Source organism: Pistacia vera, unplaced genomic scaffold, assembly GCF_008641045.1.
Source record: "Pistacia vera cultivar Batoury unplaced genomic scaffold, PisVer_v2 Contig223, whole genome shotgun sequence".
Lineage (NCBI taxonomy): Eukaryota > Viridiplantae > Streptophyta > Magnoliopsida > Sapindales > Anacardiaceae > Pistacia > Pistacia vera.
The window spans coordinates 2715176-2734094 of NW_022196028.1; the positions used below are offsets into that span (position 1 = coordinate 2715176).

Here is an 18919-nt window from a genome sequence, read left to right on the forward strand (position 1 = left end):
GGGAATAAGTTGTATATAGAAAACCTGTGTAAGAATAATAATAATGTCTGAAACATTAATATAAGATGTACTGCAGGATCAAAATCTATACCTTCAAAAAATATTAAAAACTTAAATTCATTTGGGCATCAATCAATCAAAACATATTAATGTCATTTTCATTCATATGTTGGAAGCTTCAAAAAGGTGTTTCAAAAAAACATTTATCATTTACACTATTTACATCAAGATAAAAACTTCAGGATGACAATAAATCATCTCCCCTCATGTGTAGCCCCGCTGTCTCTAGCATCATTCGCTTCTGGTATACTTACAAAGAAATCAACAATGAAAGGGTGAGCATTAATCGCTTAGTAAGGAATGATCCCTTTTACTCTAAATGTGCTCTCCGACCTTCATTTAAACATATTTATTAACACATATCTTATCTTTTACATCTAGGTATGCTTCCCTTTTCTTACTAATTCATATACTTTTCATCATTTTATCCCATGGCCATATAAAACATCAAGTGTACACATACAAGCATGTAAACATAGTGCACACATCAGATGTCATGACATAACAACTAAATATCATCTAACATGAGTACAAAACTTCTCATGATGTAAATAATAACATAACTCATGTAATGCAACTAAATGCATATGAATCATCCAGCATCTAGCTAATCAAACTTTTTCTTAGCGTCTTAAGCACTTCATATCATCTAGCATCAAATTCATCTAGAGCTCATATCATCGGGAGGCGTGCTTTCGCTTTATTTAACATCTAAAGCATATATTAATCATTCCTCAACTGACACACATTTTCTATGCTGTCTATATGCATCTCTAACATCTTATGGCATGTAAATACATGTTTTTGTGAGCTTAATCCTTTTGATTTGTCTATGGATTATCAATTCATTTACATTACCTCTTGCTCACATTCATCATCTTAAAACATATATTACATTGCATCTTCATGCCATTTCACATCCATGACCATGTATATCTTTAAAAGATCATCAAACTAATGGGTAAGCATTAGTACATGGCTTAATTACAACAATACATTAATAATCAATTAATAATCATAAGAATTAATTATGTTAAATCTTAAACTTTAATAACCAGAAGTTTATTTTTCAGGCTATTTTCCATCCACTTCTCAAACAAATTGGCTCTTGTCCAAACATAAAAGTTATAGGGCTATGTCTTAACTTTCTAATGCTTCAAGAATCATCTCATTTCAATTTTGATAATGCAAGTTATGGTTGAAATACTATAACATGTTTAACATAACCCCTAAACTTACAAAATCCGAATTTTTCATATTAAACCATGCCATATCAACTTCTATTGACAACTAAAAAATATGTCAATTTATGGATCAACTAAACCTCCCCTTAATAGTCTTCAACATCTTAGAGGAAGTGTAAAGCCTCATTCCCATGATCACGCATCATTGCTATAACATTGTAAGTTAATGCAAACAACACATCAACACTTCTAATAGCTACTATTCATCACTATGTGGCCTCCAATACTACAAGTTTTGCCACAATCAACATCAATACTTCATCTTCTTCAATTAAATANCGTCATAAAGAAGAATTGAATACAAAACTCAAACAAAAGTAATAACTTGTATTGTATATGTTGTGTGTGATTTTTCCATTAAGCTCGGAGAAGTCAGAATCCTGCGAGGTTATAGTTCAACCTATAATCAGCCCGGCTCAACACTTGTCCGAACTAGCATAAGCTCGTCGAGATATAGCTTGACCCAGGATAAGCTACTTGTTACCAATCTCGATAGTTGTTCAAGAAAATCATAGATAATCTCAGATCCCAGATATTTCGAAAGAGATCAGGTCAACAGCAATAATGGGGCGATCTTAGCACTCAATCGCGAGAATATCGGAGTTGCATTTCAATCTTAATTGTAATTCCTTTAATTTTGTTCTTTCCTTTATGAAAAACTTGTATATAAACCACTTTCAACGATGGAAAAGGGATTAGAAAATTGTTCTAGGTATTATACTATTTTCTTGTAAGCTCTCTAAGCAAATGAGAAAATAGTGGACGTATCACTTTAAAAACCTTTTGTGTTCTTTATATTATTATTCTTATATTCATATTGCATTGTTGGTTATCTTTAATCACGCACACATCATTTCTGGTTTCACCAAGGTCAATCAGATTACTCTAGCTGGTGTAATTCTTGCATCAACATTTTGGCGCTATGAGGGCCTCCGCCTGCTTTCAAAAGTTCCAAAAATCAATTTCAGTGACTTGATCACTTGAAAATTCAAATGGGTTGTACCAGATCAAAAACCATCACTGGAAACCATGACAACGTGGAAATCGCCAATCAGAAGGTGCATCAGACTACTCCTCCAGGTCGACCACCAATGCAACATGTCGCAAATCAGTAGGGGTAGGGATGTCGAATCCTGGGAATAGCTAGCTAATGGAGATGATAAGGACGATGGTTGCACATGCGGTGCAATAAAATGTGGATGAATTAAGGAATCAACAACCGGCCCACCAAGACCTCTATTAGCCATGCTTCACAAAGGTTACTCCAACAGTCGCAATGGCTTAGCCGGTGACCAATCTGGCTCGTCGGCACCAAGGAATGACCATCACCCTCAACACCACAGGATGCATTCCACTCGTGAGCGTGAATCCCGCGAGCAAGTTAACCCCACGACTAGACAAATAGCCTATGGGGGAAATTGAATCCCATGGTCGACAAAGGAATGCTCGCCCTAATCGATGAAACAATCAACTCCAACGTGCCGATTTTAACTCACACCAAAGGTGGGCTGAAACCTCGCAAGCTCGCAAGTTGAGTCGCACGTGTCATTTGGGCAATGACCGATGTTCTGATTTTAACCAACGTTACGAGTAGTGCATAGACGAGCATGATAGCACTCATCAACCCAGCCATCATGACTCCACCTCGCGCACCAATGCGCAAGATATAGCAGGCTCATAAGCAACTGATCTCCAAACTTTGCTGCTCGAGGTGAGGTTGAATAGAGCCTGCAACCAGAATACTCCTCATGAAGAGGGTTTAGATCGGGTACAGAGAATGCTCGACGAACTAAGAGCCTGCCAGAATAATTCGGTGGAAGAGATAGTAAGTTCTCCATTACGAAGGAAGTTTGTCAGACCCCGCTTCCCTAGGGATTCAGGGCTCCAGAGAGCAAGTTTGATGGGAAAGGGGATCCTAGAGACCACTTATACTCATTCAATAACCTGATGGAGCTGCATCAAGTCTCTGAGGTGGTACAAGAGGCTCAAGGTGAACTCAATATGGTCTTGGTAACAGTTCTCTTTGCTATACTTATAATAATTTCAAGCGAGGAGACAGTTTGCAATGTCGCTCAGCTAGCCTAGCAATATTCGTCAGGAAATAGACAAAACTTTGACCTCGTATTTAACGAGGTTCTAGCATGAATAAGCAAATGCCATGAATGCACTTGAGAAATCAATCTAGACCTTGCTAATAGTAGGTATAAGGCCCCAGACAGAGCTATAGAAAGAGCTTTAGAGCGAAGACCATGTAAGCTAGGCCAAATTCTATCAAATGGCTGCCAAACATCGATGAGTAGAAAGTTCGCTGGCGGCTTTGGCTAGAAGCTCACCTAGGAGAGCACTGACAGGTGACAAGATCGCTTAATAGACAAATGGAAGGGCCAAGATCGCAATGATAAGGACTAAAATAGGTTCCAAAATAAATAGAAAACAGAAAACCATGGAGAAAGGCAATCTTTTCTATAATATGTAGAGTACACCCCCTGACTCAAGATGTAGTTCATTGCTCACATCTATGAAGTCTCTTGTGAGGCTAGGAAGTTTCTACGCCAGAAAGAATGAGAGAGGGAGAGGGGGGGAGGGGAGGCACCGAGAAGAAGAGATCACCAAAAATACTGTCGGTATCACTGAGACATCGGGTACAACACTAATGAATGTCGGGCTCTAAAAGTCTTCATTGAAGATTTAATTAGAAGAGGCCACTTGAAAGAATTTGTCAGGGAGGAGCCAGCTCACGAAAATCCAAGAGAGCAAAATAATCAGATCCAATAGACCCAGTTGAACAACGATGTACTAGTGGGTATGATCTACGAGGGCCTGACATTGTAGGGAGCTTCAGGTGCTCTCACAAGCAATATGCGTAGGAGGCCAAGACAGATTCAATCCCCTGAGTAATGAGCTATGAGCAAAAGCTGTCGAAACGGCCCAGGCAAGAAAGCGAGGTGATAGGATTCACCAAGGAAGAATGTGAACAATATCCTTGCGACAACCATGATGCGATTGTTATCGCAGTAAGGATTGGCAATGCATGAATACTCAGGATAATGGTTGACAATGGCAGCGCAACAAACATCATTGTCTTGGGAGCTTTACGAGAATCGAGATTCACAAAACAAGACTTGAAGGCATGTCTGCCACAGCTGTATAGTTTTACCATGGATAGCTTAGTCTACTAGGGAACAATTGATTTGCCTGTGACTCTTGGGGAAAAGCATTAGATAAGGAAGGTGATGATAGAGTTCTTAGTGGTCGATTGCCCGACCACCTATAATGTCATTATGGGGAGGCAGATCCTGGATGACCTAAGCACAGTCACCTCAGTGCATTGCCAAACAATTAGATTCCCAACTCCAGACTGGGTTGCAACAATTAGGAGTTGCAGGAAAGATTCTCGAGAGTGTTATGATCGGGTCATTCATGCTGTACAAAAATGACCGCTCTCGAGAACCATGATCATTGTTGAGTCCAAGTCAAAGCCTCTTGGACTACTAAAGGACACCATAGATCCTTGCATTTACAAAGAAGAGCTCATAGTAAGGCCTACAAAAGAGTTGCGAGAAATACCTATTAGTGAGGAAGACCTAACTCACATACTGAAAATTATGAGCAGTTTGAACAATGAGCTGGCCAACAGTTTGGTAAGGTTCCTAAAGAAAAACCTTGACATGTTCGCTTGGGTACATGTAGACATGGTAGGGATCGGCCCCGAAGTAATGTGCTACAGATTGAACGTCAACTCAGAAGCTCAACCAATAAAACAGAAGAGAAGATCTATGGACGCTAAGCGATCCAGAGCGCTTACGGATGAAGTTGATAAATACCTAAACATCAACTTCATCTGAGAAGTGAAGTATTCAGACTAGCTTGCCAACCCAGTCTTAGTGAACAAGTCGAATGTCAAGTGGCGGACTTGTGTCGACTTCACTGATCTAAGCAAGATCTATCCCAAAGACAACTTTTCGCTACATCGGATTGATCAACTAGTAGATGCGACAGCTGGGAACGCACTATTAAGCTTCATGGATGCTTACTTGGGATATAACCAAATCCTAATGTATCAACTCGATGAAAAACACACCTCATTTATTACTAACCGGGGTATCTATTGTTACAGGATTGTCCTATCAACGTTTGGTGAATCAAATGTTCGTCGAACAAATTGGCAAAACCATAAAGGTATACATTGACGACATGCTTGTCAAGTTAAAGGTCATTGAAAGTCACATCGAGCTCCTGGGGGAAATGTTCGGTATCCTTAAAAAATACCGAATGAGATTGAACCTTCTGAAGTACGCTTTCGGGGTAAGCTTGGGGAAGTTTTTAGGCTTTCTTGTAAATCAGCGAGGTGTTGAAGTCAACCTAGACAAGATTCAAGCTCTTCTGAACATGAGGAGTTTGACTAATATTAAGTAGGAGTTTGACAAGGCGAGTGGCCGCATTGAGCAATTCGTTTCCCGAGCTATAGATAGGTGTTTGCCTTTCTTTGAAACCCTAAAGGGCAACAAAGGTTTCAAGTAGACACAAGAGTATGAGAAAGCATTCCAGGAGTTGAAGAGGCATCTGGGGCAGACTTTGGTTGATTTCATCTTAGAATTCTCCTACCAAAGCCCTAGAGGGAAACAAGCCCGCCAGAAGCGAGCACCTCGGAAGAAAACAAGCCAACAGAGCCAAAACTCGACAATCTATAGGAGTGGACCTTGTACGTGGATGAGTCCTCGAATGAGAAGGGGCGGGAGCTGAGCTCCTACTCAAAAGTTTTAAAGGCCCAATCCGAGCTATAGTTAGATTTGGGTTCACTGCCTCAAACAATGAGGTAGAGTATGAAGCCATGCTCACGAGGATCTGTCTCGCCAAAAAAATGGGGGCAGAGTCAATTAAAATATACAGTGACTCTCAGCTTGTAGTCCACCAAATTTTTGGAGAGTATCAGGCAAAAAAGGATAGAATGACGTCCTATCTCCAGAAGGTAAAATCCAAACTCGAGCAATTCAAGACTTATGCAGTTCTACAGATCCCTAGAAAGAAGAATTCAGTAGCCAATGCTTTAGCTTGCCTGGCTTTAGCAATGAGCAAAGAAGCGACTGATTCCATTCCTGTTATCCCAAGTCCAAGCATCCTCGCGTTGCAAGACTTTGTTTCAGTGACAGGGCAAAGATACAGCTGGTTAGCAATGAGCAAAGAAGCGACTGATTCCATTCCTGTTATCCCAAGTCCAAGCATCCTCGCGTTGCAAGACTTTGTTTCAGTGACAGGGCAAAGGTACAGCTGGATGGATTCAATAACCGCGTATCTAAGAGATGGGACAGTGCACGAGGGAAGAAACAAAGCCAAAACCTTTCGAGCAAAATCAATTTGGTATACGCTTATCAATTACAAGTTGTATAAGCGAGGTTATAATTCCCCGCTCTTACGATATATTGATCACGAAGATTCAAAGTACATTTTGAAGGAAATCCACGAGGGTTTCTGTGGAAACCACATCGAGGGCAGATCCTTGGCATATAAAGTACTCCGCCAAGGATACTAATGGTCAACTATCTTTGACAATGCGGCTAATTTCGTACGAAAATGCAACAAATGTAAGAGGTTTTGCAAATATTTTGCAAGCTTCACCCCAAAAGTTGACCACTCTAACAAGTCTATGGTCATTTGCGATCAAAGGGATTGATCTAATAGGCCCATTGCCTCAAAGAAAAGAAGGTGTCTAGTTCATAGTGGTTGCAGTTGATAACTTCACGACGTGGGCAGAAGCCAAGTCTGTAACAACTTCTTTCTACTATCATATTCATAAAATATATCAATAAAAAGACAAGTATATTTATCAAAAAGGTTGGGTCTAAAAAGTTTCTTTACTTAATAAATACATTCTTTACAAAGTACAACATCATTTGTATAAAAGACTCTCAAAAAGACAGTGGACAGTGCAGTCAAGTCTCCCCGCTTGCCGACATCCATCAGACCACGTTCTCACCTATGTCCTGAAAAACAGAGAAAACAATGGGGTGAGCACAAAGATGCTCAGTAAGTAAATCTTCTACTCTATAATCCCCGTACAAATCTGTTCGTACTCTTGTTACTCTCTCTCTAGTTCAATCTCTCTTGTTCTTTCTCTACTTCTAACTCTTACTATTCTTTTCTTTCTTTCTATTCTCATCACCTATGCAGAATATCATAACCATACATGGATGAGATATTAAAATATAACAATGCATTTTCTTTCTATTCTTTTCTTATTCTTATTCTTTGCCGGTCTTGGTCGATGCATGGATTTGGAACCCTTGGTCATGTGAGTGTACTCTTTCTCTCGTGTATAGCCCTCATCCGCATGTATTCTCACGGCTATACAAATTCTGTTTCTCATTCTCATTCCGCTCTCTCATGGCGGAGACCGCTCTCTCTCTCTCATAGCGGTTTACATGCGGGTAACTCTACACTCACGGGTTCCCCATCGCACGACCTATTTTCTTTTCTTTTCTGTAGCACTTAATAATCATTTTATTCTCTAGTGCTAGTTCTTTCTTTCTCTTTATTCTAAGAGAATTAGTTCTCTTTATCTCTATTCATAGAGTGTTTCATTCTCATGTGATTACTCAATTAAACATATGCATATGGATGGCTAATGCCTAAAATCTTTCTTGTATGCATTCATGACATGCAAATATGCTATGTTGCATAAAGTAAGGTTCTCTACTTCTACTCATGCTTCTTTTAGACATTTCATCAAACAATATATGTGCATACATAAACTCTATTGTATTTGTTAATGATATCTCTTTCTTAATCATCCAAAATAGGAGTTCAACTCATTTAAAACATCATATAACCTGCAAGGAAAACACACTTCAAATATTCCTCTCAAATTCTTCTAAGTCTATTCACACTTCTACGAAACTTTAACAACACAATCCACCCTTCTCATGGTGGAAATTCTTTCATATAACCACATTGAACTCATTCATGAATTCATCAACTCATTTCAAACATAGAAATTCAAGCATTAAGCACATATATAAAATCTCTACACATCATTCAATCAAGTAAATCACAACTTAGGTGAATTTACTTACCTTAAGCTCAAAGAGAAACCACTTAAGCTCTCTACTCTTGAAGGCTTGATACTTCCTTTTAAACCTTCAATACAAACTCAATAAGGATCCTACTCTTTCAACAATAAAACTTACATCTAGAGTAAGGATTCTCACCTTTTAGTGCTTAGGATCAACTCGTAACAACTTCTAGTCAAAAGTTCTTCAAAGATCCTTGGAAACTTGAATGAAAATTTGAGAGAATTGAAGGATGAAAGAGACGGTGGTGAAGAAGCAAATGAAAGGGTTTCTAAAGCTAAACCCTTAATATCTCATATTTTCTCCACTCTTTCCCAATATACCCTTGCTCCTTCTTTGAAATTTCACTTATGACCTTTCATTCTTTGCAAAAACAACCCCATTCAACCCATTCTCCATGCAATTTCCTTATATTTCACTCCCCACTTTTTCTGCTAATTAGGGGTAGAATGGTCATTGAGTCCCAAAAGGAAGAATTCCCTAAAACTCAAGGAAAAATTTAGTCGAGTCTTCGCCGTGGCGAAGCTATTTCTTCGCCCCGGCGAAAACTCACAGCAGTTACACGGGATGTAGCACTTCGTCGCCACGGCGAAGCTTTCTTCTTCGCCCCGGCGAAGACTGTAACATCCAGATTTCACCAAGTCTTACTAATTTTTAGGGCATTCACTCAACCAAACCAATACACCCTTTCAACTAAGGATAAATCAACAAACATTCAAGCCATTCATCAAATCTTAACTACGTACCTCAAGTGGGGCGTTACAAAGTCTTTAGCCACCATGACTTCAAACGAGCTTAAGAATTTCGTCTACAAGAATATCATTTGTAGATTTAGAATCCCCTATACCATCGTAACCGATAATGGGAAAAAATTCACTTGCAAAGACTTCCTATTGCTCTGTGAAAGGCTCGGAATCAAGAAAAGCTTCTCCGCTGTCTACTGGCCCTAAGCCAATGGTCAAGTAGAAGCTATTAATAAAGTAATCAAGCACACTATCAAGAAGAAACCTGACTCTCTCAAAGGAAAATAGGCAGACGAATTGCATGAGGCCCTATGGTCCTATAGAACAACCGCCGGAAGCTCAACAAAAGAAACTCTGTTCTCACTTTCTCATGGATGTGAGGCAATGACCCCCGTAGAAGTGGGGATCAATTTGTTTCGAAGAGAGGTCTTTAATGAAGAAACAAATAAAGATCTTCTCCATCTAAGGTTAGATCTAATCGAAGAACATCAGACTAAGTCTCAGCTAAGGGTTGCTTCCTATCAACAACGAGCCAAAAGATACTTCAGCTCTAAGGTTAAAAATCAAAACTTCGGGGTGGGCGACCTGGTTCTCAGAAAGGTTGTTTCGAGTACACAAAACCCAAACTTAGGGGCACTTGGGCTCAAATGGGAAGATCCTTTTAGGATCTCTGAAAAGCTCGCACAAAAAACTTTTCACGTGGAACACCTCAATGGTGAAGCTGTATTGCAAACTTGGAATGCTGAGCATTTACGAAACTACTACTAATAAGCAGCTCGAGTTTCAATTTTATTTTATCTTCTTTCTCTTAAAAAACAATGTAAGGTCTCTCATGGCCAACTTTCATTTATCAATAAAGAGATATTATTCATAACTTTTATCTTTGTTTTTTTAATATTTGTCTGTTGTTTCAAAATCGTGACCTAAGCGATCACATCTACAAAACTCGGAGTCAAGAGTTCGAAAAAGGTAGGTTAGCTTTATAAGCCACGTCATAATTCAACTCATCAAGGGAGGAATTCCCTGACACGACGAAGTTAAAACTCGGGAAACGCTCGAGCAAAACACGTCAAAAGAAAATTAATCATAAATTGGCGACTAAAACACAAGACATGCAACTGTTCTAAACTCAATGTTGTCACAAGAAAGATTTTCTTTTTTTTATTTTGAAAGTTCCTAAAGAAGCGAGTTACGTATAACTTGGAGCAAATTCGAATTTTTTATGCTAACTTCGAATAGAACAACTAAAATTACTCAGCATAAATAAAAAAATTGCTTGGCAAAAATGGGAAAAACCAGATTTCCATTAATTGAAAGAGTTTAGTTACAAACTAAACTAAAAAAGCAAAAGGAAAAGGGAAAAGGCCTAAATAGCATGGGTTGGAACATTGTCAGCAGCAAGAGTTTGGGCAACGTCCTCGGGGGCGAGAGCCAGGGCATCGTTGGGTGGCTCGACTAATCGAAGGTCACTGACATCAGCTGGTAGCGTCGACATCAGCTAGCAAAGAGGCTAGCAGGGTCGGGTTTTCGACCTCTCGCTTGACCACGACTGCATCCTCTTCGTCGCCTCCTTCCTCATTCTCGTTTTCGTCGGACTCAGAGCTGTCTGAGTAAACAAACTCCAAGCCCTCTGCCTCAACTTTAAACCTCTCGATCTCCTTCTGGTAGACCACAAGAAAGAAGGAGAAGTCAAGCGAAGGATGGGCCTCCCACAACTGCTGAACCAGGTAGACCGAGGTCTCCTAAGCGTGGCTCTTCACTTCTGGCTTCAGCCCCTTAACCTCTTTTTTGAGGTTAACGACTTCTGATTTGGCCTATTTGCGATCCTCACTCTCTTGGAAGAATTGGCCTAAGGTGCTCACATATTTGGATTCCTAGTCCGACAGAACCTTTTGAGCCACAAAATGCTCGGAATTCAACTTGTTGTTGGCACCCTGCTGTTGTGCCAATTGTTCTCGACCTTGGTCAAGTTCGCCTCAGCCTTTGTCCAAGTAGCCTTACTTACTGAGAGTTTGTCGAGTAACTCTCTCTCCTTGACCTCGAAGGTATTGGCCTGCATCCTTAATGGCTCAAGCTCAACTCGCAACAACTCCCGTTCTTTCTCTACCACGTCGGCCCTCACCAAGGCGTCTTCCTTCAGCTTCTCTGCTTCTTGCCATCCCACATGGTTACCTTCCAAGGTGAGATAGCTTTCATCAAGGAAGAGCTTAGTCACCACGTAAGCCTGAAAAAGAAGCAATTAGCAAAAAGTAAAGGAAAGAGCCTCTAAACAATGTGACAAAGGTGAACTACCAATACCTTGGTGACATAGCTAGAGGCACATAAGCAAGGTGCTCGTGAGGAGGGGCGGTCTTCAGCATCTCATAGGTCCACAACGAAATGGCCACCCTGGCTGTCGAGGCTCCAACGCCTATGTGCTCTAGAAGCCCGTCAATCGTTTCGTCTAGTGTGGCCTGAGCTACCTCTTTCATTTTCCTTCTACCATGTCGCAGAGGCGAACTCTCCCTGCTTTCTACAGGGATGATAGGCTCGTCCATCAGGACAAACTTCTTCTTGGTCGTGCTCTTGGCCAAGATGTTCTTCAGGCCACTAGTAGCCCCAACAATCTTTTTTCTCGAGCTTGGCAATTGCTCAGTCACTTTCTGCTTTCTTGAGCCTCCTTGTTGCTCGATCGACTTCTTCTTGCTCGAACCCTCTTACTGCTCGGTCACTTTCTTCTTCCTTGAGCCTCCAGCTTGCTCAGAGATTTTATTCGCCAAGCCCTGGAGGAGCTTGGGGGCACCTTTCTGTCTGACTGCCTTAGAAGCAGTCGCAAGCTTCTTTGCACTTGGGCCCTCCCCTAGTTCACCATCGTTGCATTTGAGGGCCAACAGTGAGACATCTTGCCCGGTTGCACTGAAAGTCTCTACGGGCTACTTCTTCACCAAGATGATTAGCGACTTCTTGGCAACCCTGCGAGCTAGTGCTTTCTTCTTCAAACCTTTTGGCTTATCGACCCACATATCTACAAAGAAGGATACGCTGTTAGCGACCTATCAAGATAAGGACATAAAGAGCAAGCTACCATGCACTTACCTTTCTTAAAAATGGTGTAAAACTTCATTGAGTCAGTGCAAAAGCAGTACGCTGTTAGCTGAGCGAGCGCGATGAGCTTGGTAATGTCGCACTCACTGCTAGAAAGGTTGCTAAAACGTTAAAGCCACTCTAAGCTCGCTTCAGGAAGTTTTGCTTGACGTTTACTGTAAAACAAACGGAATGTAGGGTTAGTTCGCTTGCCGGACTAGGAAACCATCTTTATTCGCACAAAGGTCGGAGTCTTACTAGCTTCTGAGGCAAAAATGACGATCTCCCTTGCCTCATAGAAAAAATATTGGGAGTCCCAATTCGAAACCTTTTTTGGGACTCCGACCAAACTGTTAAAGTGTACTTTCCTCGCCTTAGAGAGGTAGTACGTTTGGTCATGGCTTTTTTTCAACCTATATAGGTTGACAAGCTCTTTCACAAATAGCTCGCCCAACTCAGCTATCATGTACGCTATGTGCATTCCTATTATGATTATATATGAGTTCCCCGTCAATTGGAGGGGAGCAATGTCAAACCTATTTAAAACATTGGCAATAAAGTAGTAACGGGGAATAGACATCCCACACCTCAAGAGGGTATATGAGATCGCGGCCCAACCTTCGGGGGGATTTTTCCGGTAGAAACCTCTTGGAGCCCTCAATGGAAGTTGAGTCGCATAAACGTCTTTCATGTGCTCAATATTATCAACCCCAATCAAGGAACTTGGTTCCTTCTATGGCTTGTGAACTTGAGACCTCCTTGGTGGAGGAGTCTTCGCTGAACCATGGTCCGAGGAGCCTGTAGCGTCGTTGTTCAAACTTTTTACAATGAGGTCCTTGAAAACCTCTAGGACAACCTCCCCGGGAACAACCGAAGTTGTTTGGGAATCAAAAAGGCGATTTATGCTATGGCTACTAGACGAAGACATGGTGAAAGCACACCTCTGGATACCTGAAATAGAAGCGACCAAGTGTCAGAGCTCGAAATTTCTGTGACCTATCCACATTTTGCTTTCAGTTCAGGCATCCAAGGTAGCTCACATCGATCGACAGATACAAGTGAGCTACCAGGATTCCGGCGGCCACCTCCTTAAACCCTTCTAAAACCTAAACCAGTGGAACTACTTAAAAAACCCTAAAAAGGCTAATTTGGCCACGACAATGGCCACCCTTAAGAACAAAAAAAAGCTTGAAATACATAGGGAAGAAGACAAGAGCCTTACTAGAGTGTAAAAGCATTAGGATTTTACTAGAAAGTCGTTGTAAAATTGGAAAGAACAACGACGGAACAAAAGCAAATAAACTCTGAATATTTTTGCAAGTGTGCAATTCTTACAAAGGATGCCCGTTTTTATAGTGGTGAGCATGGGAGATGAAGAGGTGGGATTCGACCTTGACCGTTGATCTTCGACGAATCTCAACCCTCCATTTATCGAGCAATCTTGACTGTTCGACGTGGCCATGTGTCGATCATCCACAAAGGACGATCAACTGTCAGACTTCTGTAATCATAACCATCGACGCACGTCACCTCGACTTCGCGCGTGAACAAGTATAGTCGCCCACGCATGACGAAAAGTAACTGCAAAAGCCGGCTGCATTTAATGCAACACAACTGCATGGAAATTACTCGCACGCCCCTCATTTCAAATTCCAGGTTTGTCTTGAATGTTATAGCAAAAAAAAGGCTAAATCTTGTTCACGTCGACTGAAATTAAGTCTAACTCATGAAGCTCGGCCAAATATGCATTTAACATACAACCTGTGAAGTTCGAGCTTAATATCAAATCGAGTAATTAGTCTTCGAAGCTCGAAATGAGCACCGAACACTAGGGGACAGATGTTGTGTGTGATTTTTCCATTAAGCTTGGAGAAGTCAAGAATTTTGCGAGGTTATAGTTCGACCCAAAATCAGCTCGGCTCAACACCTGTCTGACCCAATATAAGCTCGTCGAGATATAGCTTGACCTAGCAAAAGCTAGTCGTTACCAATCTTGACAGTTGTTCAAGCAAATCACAGATAAGCTCAGATATTAGATATTCCAGAAGAGATCAGATGAAAAACAATAATGGTGCGATCTTAGCGCTCAATCACGAGAATATCGGAGTTGCATTTCAATCTTAATCGTAATTCCTTTAATTTCGCTCTTTCCTTTGTGAAAAACTTGTATATAAATTCATTCCAGCAATGGAAAAGGGGTTAACAAATTGTTCTAGGCATTATACTATTTTCTTGTAAACTCTCTAAGCAAATAAGAAGAACAGTGGACATAGACTCAAGATTCAAATTTGTCGAACCACTTTAAAAACCTTTCGTGTTCTTTACATTGTTGTATTCATATTGCATTGCTTGTTATCTTTAATCACGCATACATCAATTTCGGTTTTACCAAAGTCAATCAGATCACTCTAATTGATGCAATTCTTTCATTAACAGTATGCATAAAAAATTGATAAGATCATAAAAAAAAAAAAAAAAATTAATACTCTGACATTCTGTAACCAAGAAACAAAACTTTGACAATTCTTTCAAGTAAATTTATTTTTCCTCCATTTTCCGAAGAACCAAACAGAAAAATAATAATCCAAAACACACAACTATTTTCTACGAATTAACTAAAACAGAAATAAAGAAGAGAGAGAATAATTACGTACAAGAGTGCAAGTGTTTGGGTCTTAGACGTAAAGGAATTGAATAATAATATACAAATGAATTTAATATACGTTTAATAAATATAAATAAATGAATAGTATTTACATATACAACCCAATCTCACAACTCGCGACGTGGTAGCTCGTGATTGGCCAATTTGTAAATAGGTCTCGCCAATTTTCTATGGGTCTCGTTATATATTTACGAACTGATTAATTATAAACTATCATATCGAAAGCTATGAGATTGAATTGTGAACGTAGGATTAATATATATAATATAGATCATGTCTATATTAAATGATGCGTAATAAGTAACACAACAATTGAAAACATCAGGGTGAGTTAAGGCATAACGACACCGTTTGAATCTCCGCCGAGCGAACCATAATCCTTCTTGCTTCCGGCTGCTTTAGCATAGGTGAAAGTTCTGATTATTATTTTCTAGAAAAATGGGAAGTCTATCTATCTTGCCTCTCTCTTTCTCTTGTGCGCTGAGACCACGGAAACCCCATCTCTCAAACTCCATTTCATGGCCTCGTGCTTCTTCACATTTCCTCAAAATGGCAAAAATTGGCACCAAAATTGTCGTTTTTGGAGCAAAGTCAAGTGACCCAAAAGAGTCCATGTTCATGGATGAAAAGGGTGTTATTGATGACATGGATGGCTATCTCAATTACCTCTCTCTCGAGTATGATTCTGTTTGGGACACCAAGCCTTCCTGGTCAGCATCTTTCTCACTATCACTTTCACTAATCCTTATCATTCTTTGATGTCAAGTTTGAGTTTTTAGAGGTATTTGGAGTTTCAAATATTGGCCTTTACTTGTTTGTGAATTATAGCTTGGTGGGTTTTGATTGAAGTTATTTTCTTGTTTATACAATTATACTTAACTGCAATTTATGTTTTAAGTGGCATCCTTGTAATGAACTAGAATTCCATCCATAAATGAACTTCTTAGCTTCATAATCAGTGCTATGTATCACTTCAGAGAACAATAAGGGCATCCAATGAATATTCAGTATTTTTATTTTGTAGTTTTGGCGTAGGATTTAAATGTGAATTTTGAATCTTAAAAGGAGCTATTTTTTAAAGTGGTATGCAATGAATACCCCGTTATGGAAACCGAAACTTGCATATGTGACTTAACAAAAAGAAGACAGAAGATTTACGCAGTTCACCTAATTGGGGTACGTCTTCTATGATAATTATTTCATTATGCTCTCTTTCTATGGAGCTTTCCTCTGAGTTTAATCTCACAAAGTGTGTTTGATGTAACCCAGATTTCACTCTCTTATACACTTATATTTCTCTAAGGTTTAGGCTCCTATTTATAGTGGTCAATGGCATAAAAGCTTTTCTTTGTTGAGTACAACTTCTTGTAGGAAGAAATATACTTAAAACTCGAAGGATATTTTCATTAGAGATATCCAGCTTGCAACGATAAATTCTTGCTTGCTACAGGGAACTCAACCTTTGCTACAGCAATTGTCTGGCTTTTTCCGGCAATCTTGTTTTGCGTATACATGCTTGCTTCTTGCCGTAGCGAATCACTTACTGTTCATGATGTCAATATCGAGCCATTGTTACCACAAGTATTGTGGCAATTCAATGAAGTCATTCAACAGAGTTTGCACTGCCAATTTTGATACTGATTTTAATTTTCTTCAAATTCCGAACCATGATGATAGATTCATGCGTAAAAACGGCATGTGCCTACATTTCACATAAGTGCTAACCATTTGAGGAATCTAGTTAAGGAAGATGGAATAGAGTAAAGCATAAAATGGTAATGCCATTTTAAGCTAGTCCATGAAGTTATAAGAACATGCTTACCTGGAGGTTAGAACCAAGATCAGTTAAAGGATTCATTCACACCATGAGATCTTATACAAGTTTAAATGATCAATTTTGTTTTCACGGGACAATCAGATGAATCCCAAACTGATTCGATGCGAAGTCTCATCAGTATAGAGATATAGCGACAGAAGATAGAACACAAAATAGATGACTACTACCATCTACTTAGCACATGTCCATGGCAAGATATATTAGTAAGCCCAAATCGGTTCTGAAGATTTGTCCTGTGCTGTCATGCTACATCAGTGAATATATCAATAAAACTTTACCACCATTTTTCTAGAAAAATTGTGTTATGTTTCATTTGTTTGCAGAGGAATCTTACATCTATTGAGAAAAGATTAATTGTTTTAGATCTGGAGTATTTATTCCAGTATTTCATATTTTAATAGTTAACGAGATTAGTTCTGTAGTGGCCGATATACACTGGTGGTGACTAGTGACCATTAAACTAGGCAAATTGTTTTGTGAGGTATGTTTTAAGCAAAAGAACTGCGTTACCATTGGGAGATTAACATATATATGGGATTTGTGGTCTAAAAACTGGAGACAGATAGTTCCATTCAAGTATAAATCAAATTGCTCATTCATTCCACTCAAATTCCAGTAAAGATTATAGTTAAACCCTATTTTTTTTAACAATATACTCCCTTAAAAAATTACTATTTTTTATGTAATTTGATTTTCTTTTCTCATCTTTTTGTCACTAGGTGTCAACCATGGACGATAACATTGACTGGAGTATCAGCAATTGCTTGTAGCTGGCTAATTTTGCATTCACTCTTATTTACAACGATCATACTGTTATTAGTTTGCACTTGGTGGTACATATTTCTGTATTCTTATCCCAAGGTATGAGCTTCACCTGGTTGTCCTTTTTCCCTTTTTCTTGTACTTACTCAAGTCCCTTCTAATCGGTTCTTATAACTTACCCTGCCTAGTGTAGTTTCTGTGTTTTATATGGTTTGTTCTTGCATCTAAAATTTTCAAGACAGAAGGGTATACGGGGGCCTATTTTATCTTCCTGATGCAAGAGTTGTTGATAAACTTATTATTGAATTCTGCTTGTAATAATTGCCCCCTTCTTTCCAGTTAACTCACTCAGAAGCATGCATGTTTTAATTTTAGTGATAATTCATCTTCGATAAGGAAGTGAAAGTATTGACCTGTGAAGGGACGGTCTCTTTATAAAATCTCTCTTTCAAAGCAATAATGATTGACATGTAGTGCTTCATATCTTAGCAATGTGTTTGATGGCTGCGGAAGAATTATGAGTTCGAGTTTCCTTAATATCATTGCAGACAAAGCATTTGAAAGAAAAAATTTAGGGACAAATTAACTTTAAATATGATAATTTAATTTTTTCAACTTGATTTTGACATATATGAAGTTATTAAAAGATGGTGTACATCCATTTTTCTTTGAAGAAATGGAGACCTAAGTCTGTAGAAAGCCTATAGGTCATTAAATGTTGAATTCACTTGCTTTTAAGGGACGCCTACATGCATTAACTTAGTGTATTATTGGAATTTCTAGCTCAATATAGACTCATGTTCTCTGATATTTGAAAACCATTTGGGTTTGGAGCATGAGATATGATCACTATATATTTCAAAGTAGAAGAAACACAACTGAATCTTAAGTTTTATGTTTGTTTGTCAGGCATATGTAGATATGATAGCCGAGCGAAGAAAGAGGGTGATGAATGGTGTTGAAGACACATTTGGTGCAGAGAAAAGCCAATAACTACCAAGGAGCTTCTGTAAATCTCTTTTAATTAGATGCTCAGTGACACTCACAATTAATTTTGAAAAGCAGTTTTCATTACCATCTTTGTTTTTAAAACTAAAACTTATTAATAGGAATCAATGTTGTGCAGATTTTGGGGTCATTGGCATGATTGTATATGCTAAGAGGATTTAAGATAATATATTCAGGAACACCCACAGCCACAGGTTGATATAAAAAGGGGAAAGTAGAGAACAGTTCGAGCTTCGCAACTGTTACTCAATGATGCATGTATGTATGTATAAAAATTGAAAATATTAAATATCTATTGGGAGATTATCATAACTATTTAGTTTTAATGCATGAATATATTTTTATTAATTATTTATTGAAAATCCTTTTACCGTATTTATTATTTTTTTAAATTCTTTAAATAAAATTAAATCCTTTAAAACATTATCGTAATTTTCTTAATTACATTTTCAAAAGAAATTATTCAACAC

General features: G+C 38.9%; 1 protein-coding gene across 1 annotated transcript; it reads left to right on the forward strand.

The window, feature by feature from the left end:
* The first annotated feature begins 15154 nt into the window (after positions 1-15154).
* Positions 15155-18485, forward strand: LOC116130642. The gene is made up of 3 exons (XM_031416375.1): positions 15155-15552; positions 17399-17540; positions 18351-18485. The coding sequence occupies exons 1-3, from the start codon at positions 15281-15283 to the stop codon at positions 18432-18434; spliced, it is 498 nt and encodes a 165-aa protein (XP_031272235.1). The 5' UTR covers positions 15155-15280; the 3' UTR covers positions 18435-18485.
* The last annotated feature ends 434 nt before the right edge of the window (positions 18486-18919 follow it).

What these genes read in the sequence shown, in the direction of transcription:
- LOC116130642 (XM_031416375.1), top strand. Translation starts at nt 15,281, where the DNA reads ATGGGAAGTCTATCTATCTTGCCTCTCTCTTTCTCTTGTGCGCTGAGA. An exon ending in TGGGACACCAAGCCTTCCTG is followed by an intron (nt 15,553 to 17,398) that starts GTCAGCATCTTT and finishes TTTTGTCACTAG; the next exon opens with GTGTCAACCATGGACGATAA. An exon ending in TTCTGTATTCTTATCCCAAG is followed by an intron (nt 17,541 to 18,350) that starts GTATGAGCTTCA and finishes TTTGTTTGTCAG; the next exon opens with GCATATGTAGATATGATAGC.